Consider the following 15,102-nt stretch of genomic DNA (forward strand, 5'->3'; position numbering starts at 1 on the left):
GACCTTGGGACAAACCACAACTCCATGACATCCCAGTGGTGTCTGGTAAACACCACTCAGCGTCAGCATTGCTTTGGACACTCCACAACTGTTTAACATTTTCCCCTAAAAAAATATGAATCCACACACAGCACGATATAGGAGATATATCTAATGGATACAATTATGTTTTTGCTGCTTGCAAGAATGTTACTTGCTAATATTTTTTCTCTCTTTTATACCTTAGAATATAAAGATGCCGAGGGGTGGGAAACAGTCCACCGTGGAAGACCTGTGCGGTCTCGTTCTACCACTGCTGTGGCTAAAACCTCCCCGCCCGCAGAACATCTTAGATCGAAAGATGACAGTGATAAAGAAAATGCATGCACTGAGCCAAAAGAAAATATGCAGAAGGTGGAATTGCTGACCGAACCTCCCTGTGGAAGTGGTGATTCCTTGCCTAAGGTCTCATTGTACCCGTTAGAAGTTCACCTCACTGATGGAAATCAGGTAATATTGCAAGTGGGAGTACTGCTTGCATGTTGGGTTCCTCCTAATTGTAACAATAACTTTAATATATATTAATTATTCACAAAACAGCCTTTTCACAATAAAACTGACACACACATTGGTAGTGGATAAATGGTTAATCACATTATTTTTATTATTTAAATGGATCTGTAGTTGTTGGGAGGTAGGCTTTCCAAGTGAAATGAACATAGTATTGGCGACCTGAGCCCATGGTGCTGTCAGTCAGACCACTGAGCCCCCATAATACTCTGCAAGTATCTTTGTGTAATATTTAATAGTTTCCTTGAAATTTAGCGGAAGTCCTCATGTGCTTAAACAACCTCTCACTGGAGATAATTGACATACGTTTACATTGATATAAAAAAATTAGTGCTTATATGAACACTGGTACCCCAGGTCTTTAAAACTCTCAGTGAATATCAGATGTGTTGACAAACATCTGGTGTTAGTTACGTCTTCAAAAATCCTTTTATATTGAGATCTTTATTCTCTCAGCTCTTGCTGTTTTATTTGGTCACTGTAAAATATAGCAAATGTTACTGACTTTACTTCGAGAAGCATTAGGCCTTTGCACAGGACCACCAGGTGGCTATGGTGACTGTGTAGAAAGTGGTCAGAGCGCCTGTGTTGTTTGCACCCAACTTACGTGGGGCACCAAAGCCCTTTCATACATGGGCAGCAAGCTTCTTCATGTGGGGTGTGTGTTCGGAAATCTGTTTTTGCTTGTGATCCTATGTGGGGAGTGTTTCTGTGTCATACCTTATAAACATGAGGTGTTATCGTACTTTAAGGCGCAGAGCTTAACCGTGTGGTAGATGATGCGTTGCGAGAGATAAATGCACAGTTTATAGTTTTCAGTAAGCTAGTAGCTTTTATTAGTTCTGCAGGTCCCTTTATAGTATTTCTTATGATTGTAGTCTACTTAGCGGGTTACTACATGAGGTTGTTTATAATTGTTGGAGAGAGGAAAAAAGTGATTTGGTGAAATGGACTTTGTCAGGGAATAGAGGCGTTTGGGCACTGCTATAATGTTCACTGGCCATCAGTCACTGAGCTGGATCACCAAGAACGATTGCCCATAAAAACTGATGACAGGCTTATTTTCAGACAATATTTTAAATATTTCAGTAAGTACTAATCTTTCTCAGTCGTCAGTAAGTACCGGTCTCCCTCACTCCCTCATTAAATATTAAATGTGTAAAATGCCCAAAATGTGCCTAGTTTAGATTTAACTCTACTCTATTGCTATATGTAGGAGAACAGAGCAGCAGAAGCTAGAGTTGCACAGGATCAAACAATTTCTTGGAGTGGTATAGCTAGGATTGAATCTTCACCATTAGGCCACATGTTCCCATGACTCTATGGTTCTGCCTGTAGATAAAAATAACTCCTTACAACAGTCGGATGTACCTGGTATTTCCTTTCAATTGTCCCCCAGAGCCGCTTTTTCCGTCATATGTGTTGAAACTGCTGGCCCAGTGTACGGACATGAGGGTGAATACATTAACTCAGGGCGCCTTGTGGTGAATGTAGCAGCATGCCTAGATGAGATATTCAGAGCTGGACAGACGCACGTTCAGGAAGAATAGGAGCTCTGCGTTTCAGACTAGTAAAAGCTGCTGAAGCCCGGAGAAGTAAGCAAGATGAACGTTGGACTCTTAGTAGGAAAATAAATAAAACGGAAAACAAATTCTGGACAGTGTAGAAAGAAATACCTGTGGCTGGCTGGCTGTAGCTGTCCCATTCTGCGTTATTCAGTTTTTTTCCCCACTCCCTGGTTCGCTCCTCTGTTTGAACCCAAGTCTTGTGGCCTGAAATTAAAGAACAACATGGAAGGAGTGGGGGGCAGTTATTAAAGAACGACACTGGGGGCAATGTGAATTAACAACACTGAGCTCAGGCAAGCTCGGTAGGTCCTGGAGTGCGAGGAACTAAGCTCAGGCCAGCTCGGGAGATCCTGCAGGATGAGGCACTGAGCTCAGGCCAGCACGACAGGGTAGTCTGCTAACCAGAACAGAAGATTGGTCTGTGTTGCATGAGGTTTCAGGACTGCTCAGATTCAGAGTTCATACTGACAAATTTGGCACGGTCTGCAGTGCAATGCTTTGTTTCAGCAGGCACAGAGTAAGTGCACTAATCAGATGCGTCCAATATTTGTTCACACAGTGACCTGAAGGCCCCTTAGCACTACAGTGCATTTAAGAGGTGTTAGTCAAAAAAAAGATATAGAGGTTCGTGCAGGCGGCACAGGGTCACCAGTGCGAGCAGGTGGGCCTCTCTACACTTGGGAGGGGCAGCGATTAAATAATGACACAGGAGGAGTGGGGGCAATGATCAAAGAAAGACACAGGATTGGGGAGTGATTAAACAGCACACAAGGGAGGTTGGCAAGAAAGGCAGTGTAGGAGGAGGGTGAAGGTGGCGGGATGAAACAATGACTTAGGAGGAGGGTGGGGGACAGCGATTATAGAACAAGACAGGATGAGTGGGGGTAGTGATTAAAGAAAGACATGGTAAGGGTAATTGATTAAACAATACAGAAGGGAGGAGGGAGGTTGGGAAGAAAACAGACAGCGCATGAGGAGGACAGGGGTTGAGGAAAAGCAGACACAAGCATTCTCTATAAGTGCAGGTTTAAAAGTGAAATAAGAGTACCTGCAGTAGCCGGCGGCCACTGGCCACAGGAAACAGTACTTGGTCCAAGCTCCACAGCACCCGCGAAGACTACAAAGCTCCTGAGGCCAGGAGGAATCCAGAGACCAGTAGAGCCACTGACCAATAGGAAGCAAGAAAACGAGAGTGGTGTGGGACCCCTCAAATGGTAAGTAGAGGTACATAATGGGCAGGCTGTAAGTCCCTTTTACATTGTTTTCTTCATTACAAGATATTTCGCAAGTGCTGTGCAGGCGAAACCTATAAAGTTTGGAATTCTATCACCATGACACCATCACATGCTTGTAGGCTGATGACAGGTTAGTGTGCATCAAGAAACTCGATTGAACTATACATCTTAGTGCTGTTTATATTATGATATATATTACTATATTTAATGCTTATGCAGGTCTAACTATCTACTAAAATTAGTAAGAAATGTATCATTTTTAACTAAAATGCTTCAGACTAAATTAAAAAATTATTCTATTGGGCTTCCTTTACATTTGAATATTAGGTGATTGGTAAATGTACAAATACAGTGATATTTTATCATAACATTTTGAAGGCACATTAGATCACTTGGAACTTAAATTGATAACTTGATGGTCCACCTTACATGCTTAGGTAAAACTGTATCTACCTCCAGATTACTTTTACTAATAATTCTTATATACAAAATCAAAATCGTTCTAAAAAGATGCACTCTGTTTTTTTTTCACTTCAGGGAGAGAGAACAGAGTGGCAAGTCTGGCATTGCCTATACAGATTAGAAAATTCTGAGAGTAATTTCCCGACGTGGGGCACATGGGTCTATTAGCACAGTATGAAAGAAGCTGTTATTGTTACTCTTTATCACCTTCACATCAATGTCTTTTGAAATGTGACAGTACTATCAAATTGTAATTGAAACTGAAGTAAATATGGCAGCACTGCCAATGTATGCTATCAAATAGCTGGATTTAAGACTTTAGAAATTGACCCATGTTGTTTGGAAATTGATCCATGTGGTTTATTTCTTCATACTCCAGCTTGGCAAACTAGATTTATTAATCCTTCATGATGGGAATACTACCACGGGTGATCTATGTATTAATGACAACGCATTAATGATTGAAATATGTAATAGTAAAGGTACTCACCATGCACTGGAATTATTTTATATCTTACACACGTGGTTCTAAACTTTGCCAACTTTTAACTTGAAGACATTGAGATAGGTGTAGATTCTAGATCGAAAAGAGCTAATAATTTAGCATTATTTTTCACAGGTTGGGGTGGGTAATTGCACACAACCTCTTATGGATTGTATGTGTAGAGAATACATTAATTCAGTCATACATCATAATTGCATAAGTAGACTATCTCATGCATTTCAGATGCATAGCTGTCGAATAAGGCTCTCACCAGTTAGCATGCTATTGTCCTAGAACACATATATAATTGTATGAATTTTTCTGCATTATCTAAATGGTTATAGTGTTCAGACTGACATGTGAAACTTCCCTCTATGTACTACTCACTAGTCCAATCCAACTTGCATTACACATTCGTCAGATTTGCTTAACGCATCATATATAAAGATATGGGATTGGCATTGAGTGTCCCAAACATGGATGCTGGCTAAAAGATATTACTATATTACGAAAAGATGGAAGAATAAAAAAAAAAAAACATACATGTAAAATCATAGGTGAAGAGCATTTTTGTGATGTTTTTTTTTTTTCTTCCTTTCCTTCCACCTCTAATTTTATTATTTCGTTCCACCACAGTTTCAGCAATGGTTGTGGAAACGTCCATAATGTCATTGCACCTATCCTATAAGGACAGTGTGTAGGCTGACTCAGTGTAGGCCGATCCATAGTCCAGCATTTTCAGTATGAAATAGAGAAGCACTATTATCAGAAAGACAATACAGCTGAAACAGTTATCTAGCGACATATCATCTAAATTCATCAAGGGAGGAAACAATATTAATGACACCACTATTTCACCCAACACTGAAGCAGCAACAATGGCGCATTGTTAATTTTCATGATCAGCATCGGTTAGCCATTATTTTACCGTGGGACAGGAGATATGTAGCCACAGTAGCACCATTCTGAGTTTAGCTTAGAGGAACAACATAAGAATAAGTGCCTGCACTAAGCCAGGGACATCCTGGATAAAGCAAATCAAAATTGTTTCAGCTGATAGCTGTATGAAAATAACTAAAATAAAGACCCATATGAACTAGTATTTCATAAACATAGCAACTTCAATTATGTGATTTTTCAAACGTAGCCTTTGCTATTATTTGATTAAATCATTTCAGTACCAGCAACTGGTAAGTATATGTCCTGTGAATTGCTCCTCCGACATAAATCCAGAGTCTGTTTCCATGTTGTTGCATTGTGTGCCTGAAATATGGAGCAGAGAAATTGCTCCTGGAACTCATTGTTTTCAAGTACAACAGCATACAGTGAGTTACTCCAGTATTGAAACTTTCATAGATTCACATGCTTGAATCCTTCCCCTTTGTTGAGATGGGAGTCCCCGGTGTAATACAGAAGCTATGCTTAAGGGCAAATACAGATTAAGTGTATTAGGCCTTGAAATTAGAAAGATATCAGTCGTTTTGTAAAAACAAAAAAAAGGACCAAACTCTAATGTCAACCAATCAGATTATACCACCCTCTAGAACCCTCCTGTGAGGAGCTGACTTCCCTCAGATTTTCCACTGCACGCCGTACTTCGGAGTCTCCTCTGAGCTCTGCTCAGTTTTTTCTCTCCAATATTCTTTTCTGAGGAGATTTTGATTATTTTTTCTCTTCAGAAGTTCTTACAATTGGATGCTTCAAACTGACAACTGTCAGACACACCTAAGAAAGGGCTTTTTAGAGCCTGTAATACCTCCATTAAGAAGAGGCTACATGTCGATGACCAGCATAAGGACTGCATATATTGTCTCTATCCTAACCAGAAAACTAGGGACTGCAATGTATGTAGGACATTTTCTACTAAGACCCTAAAGGACAGAGAGGGGCGTCTTCTGATTTGGCTACAAAAATTTAAATCCAGAGACAAATTGGTTTCTGATGAGGACAGTGCCTCCTCTTCTGTGTCTGTCATCAAGACACCTGTGAAGAGACATGCTGAGGAAATGTCAGACACTCACAAACCACCTAAAAAAGCTCCAAAGAAGTCATCTTAGTCGCCCTCAAAAATATGAAGCCCATCAAAAAAGAGTTCAGATTAAATAAAATCTGGAAAGAAAACCATCTCTGCTCCTCCCCCCCCCCATGCAACCTTTCAGACTAAAACATACCTTCAAAAAGCCAGCCTCTGCACCGTCGACGGGACCATCATCGGCGGTAACTCCATCAACGGCCAATGCCATGCCGTAACAATGACATCTACCGTCGTAACAATGTCTGTGTCAATGGCAAGTACTTCTGAATCCTCATCGATAGTCTGGTCATCCTCGTCGACGGCATGCCCCATTGCCTCGCTGTCACCGTAGTTTGTCGACGCTGCTTGTCAACGGAACCCTTGTCAGTGCCTCCACCGACGACGGCCTTGTCGACGACACTTAAGTTATCAATACTCTTGTCTATGATGCCTCCGTCGACGATCACTTTGTCGACACCGCCACCGTCGACATCTCACCTCTCGTCGATGATCAAAATAACAGCAGAGACAGAGACCGTCTACCTTAGCTCAGTTCTCATTGACGGAGCAGGCTAGTCAAAGAAAAGTCAGAAAGCATCACTTGACCCCCTCATTACATCTCCTATTAAGGTGTTGAGTCTACTATCTTCGCATTTGTTGAATGAAGACGACTCAGAAGAGGATGGCCTCTATGGGGTGGCCAGCAGCCCCTCTCAATTACGGGTCAAATGTCAGGAGTATTCGCAGGATGATGACTATTACGAACAGCAACAACCAGGGCTGGTAGGTCTCCCTCCCAGCTTGGTGTTGGACTTGCAAGCAATGTTAGCGGATTATAGGGAGCGTTTTCCGCCAATGCCTACATCGGTGCATCAGCTGACAATTCCTGCAATACCACCAACTCCTCAGCAGTTTCAACAACTGCAGCTTATAACTTCTCCTAGGTTTCAAGCTTCTCCTCAATCTACACCTGTGCAGGGGCAAGTCTCTTCGGATGAAGATGTTGAGGAAGGAGAGATCCATACACTGAATGATGAATGGGATGACTATATCATTCCAACACCTGCCTCTCCTGCGACTCCTATTGTGGAGTCTCCTCTGGAGGATATCGGAGGCTTTCATAACCTGCTAGAAAGAGCAGCCACACGATTTGATCTACTGATGCCAACAGGATTGTTTCCTGTTCAATTTCAAGGAACCTCACAGAAAAACGGTTAGGGCTATCCCGATAATTGACCATGTTTAGAGCCAAGGTTTGAAGATAATGCAGAACCCTGCAACGGTACCTGCTGTGATGCCTAAGTTAGACAAAAAATATAAGTCTACAGAGGATGTTCCTGCTTGCCTACCAGGCCACCCAAAACTGGACTCTGCCATCTCACAGGCAGCGCAACGACGTTCCAGGAATCCTTCTACACCATTAACAACACCGCCAGATAAAGAGGGGAGACGCCTGGATAGCATTGGAAAGTGTTTTTCCTCAATGTCTGCCATTGTGGTAAGGGCTGCCAATTCTCTAGTGCTCCTTGGTAGATACGATAGACCACTCTTGTCAGACATGTCTCACTGTTTGGAAGAACTCTCGGAGGGTTCAAAGATGGAGGTAAAAAAGGTGCTCATGTAGGGACAACATTCCTCAGCGGCAATCGACTGTGCACTTGACATCTCCGCCATGGGCTTTAGGCTGCTTGCTGGATCAGCTGTTTGAAGACATCCGGGCAGGCTCAAAGCCACTAATTTTCGACCCGAAGTTCAGACAAAAATTTTAGATCTTCCCTACGACAGAGAGGCGCTCTTTGGGAAGCACGTTGATGACGCGCTTCAGGCTATAAAGTCAGACACTGAGACAGCCAGATCGTTAGGCACTCTGCAGTATAGAAAAGTGCCTTTTCGTGCAGGGAGAGGACAACCTTAATTTCGTAGAGGATATTAGCACTATAGATATCCATCGTACTCCACCACTTTCCAGACTTCTAGACCCCAGTATCAGCAGAGACAGCCGCCCCCAGCAGCTTACACCAGACCCTGTCACAAAAGTAAGCCTGAACGACAATATAAAGCAAATGCCCGTAGACAATGACTGCCTCCAGCCGGTTCTCCCTTACGGTCTTTCACAGAGTATTAAAACATCATATCCAGCGCTGGCGGCAAATAACCAAAGACAAGTGGGTGCTAGATGTAATTCAATTTGGACACCTCTTACAGTTCATTCATATTCCCCCATTAATGCCTCCACCCCAGATTCGACAGTCCTCTTCGTCTGCTCAGCTTAGAAGTGGAAACCATGCTGAGCAAAGGAACCATAGAAGTTGTAAAAAAATTCCCAGAGAGGGAGGGGTTTCTACTCCCGCTTTTTTCTCATTCAGAAAAAATCTTGTTTATGGAGACCAATCCTAGACTTGCCAGAGCTAAATAAATACCTCAAAAAACAAACATTCCGGATGGTCACCCTACAAGAGGCCCTACAACTTCTAAACAGAGCAAACTATATGGGTGCCTTGGACCTTCAAGACGCGTACTTCCATATTCCCATTCACCCACTACACAGGAAGTTCCTAAGATTTGTGGTGAATGGCAGACACTTCAAATTCAAGGTCCTTTCCTTTGGGCTACGATCACCACCACAAATCTTCACCAAATGTTTGGCTCCAGTTGCAGCCTACCTGAGAAGAAAGAAGCTCCAGATTTTTCCTTATCTAGACGACTGGCTAATAAAAGCTCCCGACATCCAGTCACCGCGCAAGTCCGTCAGGACGACCCTACACCTTTTCAAGGACATGGGCCTTGCTCTAAACAGGGAAAAATCATTGCTCCAATCTGTGACTCGGTTAGCCTTCCTAGGGGCTATACTGGACACGCAACAAACCAAAACCTACCCAACACTGGACAGGCAGAACAATTTAATCTTCCTAGCGAAGCAAATCCCAAAAAAAAAGTTTCTTCCAGTTTGTCAGTACAAATCCTTACTAGGGATGATATCTTGTATAAGCCCCATTACCCACTGTCGACTTCACAAGCGTCCAATTCAAGAGGAGCTGGACAAACAATGGAAGCAAGCACAAGGATCCTTCGAGGACATGATCCACATCATGCCACTCATGATAGCTTCTCTCGATTGGTGGACAGTTCCTGAAAACATTTCACAAGGTCTGCACTTCTTACCACAGATTCCTCCACTGACTGTAATGATGGACACATCACTGACTGGATGGGGAGCATGCCTGCAGGACCTTCGAGTGAGCGGCAGATGTCCCCCCCTCTCACCATCTCTTTCCCATCAACGTTTTTGAGCTGAGAGCAGTGATATTATGCTTTGAAAGCCTTCCTCCCGAGAATTCGAGGATCAACGGTGCTTGTCAGAACGAATAATACCACCACAATGCACTATCTCAGCAAGCAAGGAGGAATGCATTCCCACCTACTATCTCGAGAAGCGCAGACCATTTGGAGTTGGTGTATCCAACACTCAGTGCACATAACAGCAGAGCATGTCCCAGGCCTACAAAATACCATTGCGGATTCGTTGAGCAGGTTAACAGCATCTCCTCATGATTGGGAGTTAGACCAGCGGCCACTGGATGGAATATTCGCCCAGTGGGGAAAAAACGAATCTGGATCTGTTTGCAGCTTCCCAGAAGGCCAAATGCCAATAATATGCAATTTGGCATCGCCAACAAGGATCGTGGGGGGATGCATTTTCGATCGCATGGTCAGGGATTTATGCATACGCCTTTCCTCCAATTCCTCTCCTCCCAAGGGTAATCGGGAAAATAAAGTCGGAACCCTGCCAGATAATTCTGATAGCTCCAGCGTGGCCACGTCACCTTGGTACATGGAGTTACTTCTACTATACTCATGTCCACCCATCCGAATGAAACCAGTTCCGGAGCTGCTCACCATCAACCAAGGACAAGTAAGACACCCAGATCCCAAGACTCTGAGCTTATCGGCATGGCTCCTGAATTCAACGAATTTGGCCGCTTAGACATACCAAGTAATTCCAAGGACATACTAGCTAAAGCATGGGCAGATAGCACAAATAAAATGTACCGCCTAAAGTGGAAGTGATTTTGTTTGTGGTGCGAAGCCATGAAAATACAGTCTCTCTCCTCCGCCCCGGAAAGAGTTTTATCATACGTCTTGCAGCTAGCATGCTCAGGGCATGCCCATGCGTCCATCAGAGTCCATCTAGCAGCTATCTCCCGACATAGGAGAATACCAGGTAAACCATCCTAATGTTCTCTGAGGTTAATAAAGCAATTCTTGAAGGGTCTCTTCAGATCCTTTTTTCCGGTGAAAGCCCCAACTCCAGCATGGCAACTTAACATCGTCTTCGGCCATCTCATGAAGGAGCCTTTTTAACCCATTCCCAGGGAAGACATCAAGTACCTCACATGGAAGGTGGCTCTCCTCCTCGCCCTTACTTCGGCACGAAGGGTCAGCGAAATCCAGGCTTTCACAATACAGGAGCCTTTCTTGCAATTCAAAAATGATAGTTATTCTGCGCACCAATCCTAAATTCATCCCTAAGGTGCCTTCAGATTTTCATATTAATGAGCCAGTAGTACTAAAGTCATTCTTCCCAAACTGCTGCGGAAAGAACCCTGCGTTCACTCGATGCATCAAATTTTATTTGGACAGAACAAAATCCTTTAGGAAGACTAACCAGCTATTCATAGCTTTCATTACCTCTAGAAAAGGGCACCCTGTAACTAAACAGACTATTTCTCGATGGATTAAGGACACAATAATTGTCTGCCATCAGAGGGCAGGTAGACCATTGAATACGTGCGTATGAGCACATTCCACCAGAGCAATATCCACATCCTGTGCACTGTTCGCAGGTGTATCAATACAGGACATCTGTCGTGCTGCAACATGGAAGACAGCACATACTTTAACGCAGCACTATTTCCTGGATACAGAGTCACTTAAAGATGCAGAGGTTGGACAAGCAGTCCTTAGAAATCTATTCCAATGAAGGTGAGCCATTTTTTTTTCCCTCCATCCGCTTGTTTTGTATTATGTCACATTTTCTATAAAAATAATACCTTTATGCTCTCCAGACCGCAAGGAAAACATTCTGAGAAATTTGTCCCGCTCTTTCACATATGTAATACTATGTTGATACTGAACATGTAGAAAATGTGTTACTCACTGGTTACTATTCTGATTCAAGCATGTGAATCTATGAAAGTTCCAATACTGGAGTAAGAAATAAGTTACTGACCTGTAACTGTAGTTCTCCAATATTGGACACTTTCATAGTTTCACATGCAACCCACTCACCACCCGTGGAGAGCACACCTTCATTCTCTCTGTAGTATCTATATTACAGCACTAGTGCTTGGAAAATCTGAGGGAAGTCAGCTCCACACAGGAGGGTTCTAGAGGGTGGTGTGATCTGATTGGTTGATATTAGAGTGTGGTCTTTTTTTTACAAAAAGACTTTGGTATGTTTCTAATTGTAAGGCCTAATACACTTAATCTGTATATACCCTTTAGCATAGCTTCTGTATTACACCGGGGACTCCCATCTCGACGACGGGGAAGGATTCAAGCATGTGAATCTATGAAAGTGTCCAATACTGGAGAACTACAGTTACATGTAAGTAATTTATTTCTTATTGGCTATTCCCAAAAGGGGACTGTTTATTTTTATTTAAAGAAAAAAAGAAAAAGTCAATACCAGAAGCATCCCTAATTTAAATTTTAGATATAAACTTCTCTTCAATTAGGGTGTGAGATAGTCATGGTACATTTCAAAGGTACTTGAGTTTTGAGAGTTCAAATCAGTCAGTGACATCTTCACTTTGTTGATTGAGATAAGCTAAATTCACTAGTGACTTCATGATACTTTTTTATTAGTATGATGCTTGATTTGCATATCAAGCTGGGGTTTTTTGCAGAAGCCTGTTCTTTCTAGAACTTTTTTGATGAGTTCCAGTCAAATGGTCTCAGTTGAGCTCCTGCATCTCAATATTTCTGTGAGGGTTTTTAAGTAAATTTGGCCAGCAGGATTAGTCCAATAAAGAACGTGTTTCAGGTGCACTGCAGCTTCTGGGCTGGTTATGCCAAGTTCTCTTCCAGGGGACCCTCATCAAAGTCATAAGCACTGAATAGCCCTGGCCACGTGCGAGGACCCTGGTAACTTCTGAAATATTATATATTAAAACATCCATGTACATAGTCATACACACACACCCGCACGTACGTGTGGGTGTGTATATATATATATATATATATATATATATATATATATATATATATATATATATATATGAAGCCTATAGAGAGGTAAAGAGGTAAAAATTGCCAGATTACATTTAATTTTCATTTTACATAGTTGCAGAATAAAGAACGTTGTCATTATTAAAAAATGACTAGAGAAAAAGTACCAGATCTCTTTGTTCTTTTCTAAGATTGAGGTTTGCTTAATCCTGCAGTTATTTGGTTCTTTGCAAACACGGCCTCAGATAGTTAATCCTTGTTATTATTAATAAGACTCTGCAAAGAAAACCTAAGGAAAAGGGGAGTGAGCAGATAGCTTAATTTAAAAGAGACAACTGAACTGCTGAAATGACTGAGACTGAAAGTATGCAGTTGGGGAAGATTTTGAAGTGTCAAAAGGAGCTTCTGGGCATTGCATACGCTAACCGTTTTATTGCCAGGGTGTTTGCGCACCTCTGAGCTGGAATTTTTTTGGCATTAGGTTTTTCAAGCACCTTTTGGTCTCTTTGTACTTCCATACAGACTATATGGATTTGGTATATTTAGGTATTAGATTATGAGGACACTGTATGACACAGATCTTGTTCTTTGTGTTGCAATTGGAAAAATATTTTAGTTTTTACTTTTTGGAGCCCCTGCGGCAGTTCTTATGCTTGCATAGATAGGAGTGACTCACTGACTGTTCAGTACTTTTCTATTGAGAGGTGGGTCTCGGGTCTGTCCCCTTGCACGCTTTAGTAATACTATAGATACAACAACCCTCCACCCAACATGGTGCCCATTCTGCAGGTGGCGGTATGGACTTTCATTCCTGCTCATCCATTACGAGACACGTAGCAGTGAATGGAGACGTGACCTGGCATTGGGAGGAGTGAGCGCTGAGAATTGGAAATCAATGGGTGTTAACCTGATGAACACGATGTTTCACAGTAGTTTATCTGATTATAGATCACAAGCCTCACAACTACTTATTTTGAATTGGTCCAGACACAATCATTCCTTTGGTGGTAAGGGTGACTTTGGCATCATTAGTTTTTGATAGGATGTTCAAACATAGGCCCTCATTGCAACTCTGGCGGTAAATCCCGCTTACCGCTGTGCAGAAGACCGCCAACCTACCGCTGTGGCAGCGGAATTCCGCTACAGGTATTACGACCCACAGCTCGGAATCCGCCACAATACAGGCACCCACACAAGTCCACTACACCAAAGGTCAGTGATAAACTGGTGATAACAAAACCAACACGTCACGCCAACAAGAATACACCCACACTATCACGACCCACGAATCAACGCGGCGGTCTTTCAACCGCTGTAAACCATTGGTGGTACACACCGCTGTGCTCAAAATACACACACATTTACAAAACACAACCACATTGGACAATTCAAAATACACACACCTGATACACATACACATCCCACACACTCACACCACTATAAAACACACACCCACATAACCCACAAACCCTTACTACCAGAAATTTGAAAGCAGGCCAGAGAGAGACTCTACCTAAAACAACACCAGCATCCACAGACACACAACATCCACGCACCTCAAACAACACACACCAACACATCCCCTCACACATCACAACAGACACCACCTCACACATCACCCACACCACATCATCGCAACCTCAAAGAACACCTCAGGTTCTCTGAGGAGGAGCTCAGGGTCATGGTGGAGGAAACCATCCGGGTAGAGCCACAGCTATTCGGATCACAGGTGCAGCAGACAACCATTGCAAGAAAGATGGAGCTATGGCGAAGAATTGTCAACAGGGTAAACGCAGTGGGAAAGCATCCAAGAACACGGGATGACATCAGGAAGAGGTGGAACAACCTACGGGGGAAGGTGAATTTCGTGGTATCCAGACACCAGATTGCTGTACAGAGAACTGGCGGTGGACCCCCACCTCCTCTCCCACAACTAACAATGTGGGAGGAGCAGGTCTTGGCAAAAATGCATCCTGAGGGCCTCACAGGAGTACCAGGAGGACTGGACTCTGGTAAGGCAAATATTTACTACCTTATCCCCTCCGCCCCACCTGCATACAGGGGTGCTGGCAGACCTTCACAACACCAGGAGGGACACAGTGGCACAACAAGGGGCCCCTGACACTAGCCTGGACGATGAACAGCCCTCCACCTCCGCCGGCGCCAGTGGACAGGAGGCACCGCCACAGGAACAGGAGACCAGCACCCCACCCCCTGCAGATGGAGAACCACCCAGCAAACAGTCCCTGAGATCCAGGAACAAGACAGAGAACATTGCCAAGACCCCCGCCAGGAAATGAGACCCCCCTGAATGTCACCCTTCTGTCCCACTATGTCACCCTGTCCATCCTTCAACTGCCATTGCTCCACTTCCTATGCCCCTTTGGACAATGTACCTGTGAAACAAATAGACTGGACTCTGCCATGGACATTCCTCCACCATCACCCCAGCCCATTTTACAACCCCCTTCACTTACTTGCACAGGAATAAGCACACTTCAATCACAAAACAATCTGGAGTCAGTCTGTGATTTCACAAATGTGTAATTGCAATAACTA

At 43.2% G+C, this 15,102-nt stretch overlaps 1 protein-coding gene across 2 annotated transcripts in view; it reads left to right on the top strand.

Annotated features, from left to right (window-relative positions):
• The window catches only part of SCAPER (S-phase cyclin A associated protein in the ER), a 2,262,878-nt gene that overhangs the window by 573,162 nt on the left and 1,674,614 nt on the right, over positions 1-15,102 (top strand). For both annotated transcript variants that reach the window (XM_069222023.1, XM_069222024.1), the window contains exon 10: positions 227-489. In XM_069222023.1, the coding sequence (XP_069078124.1) occupies positions 227-489 (263 nt within the window). The remainder of the gene's footprint in view (positions 1-226; positions 490-15,102) is intronic.

Source organism: Pleurodeles waltl, chromosome 3_1 (genome assembly GCF_031143425.1).
Source record: "Pleurodeles waltl isolate 20211129_DDA chromosome 3_1, aPleWal1.hap1.20221129, whole genome shotgun sequence".
Classification (NCBI taxonomy): domain Eukaryota; kingdom Metazoa; phylum Chordata; class Amphibia; order Caudata; family Salamandridae; genus Pleurodeles; species Pleurodeles waltl.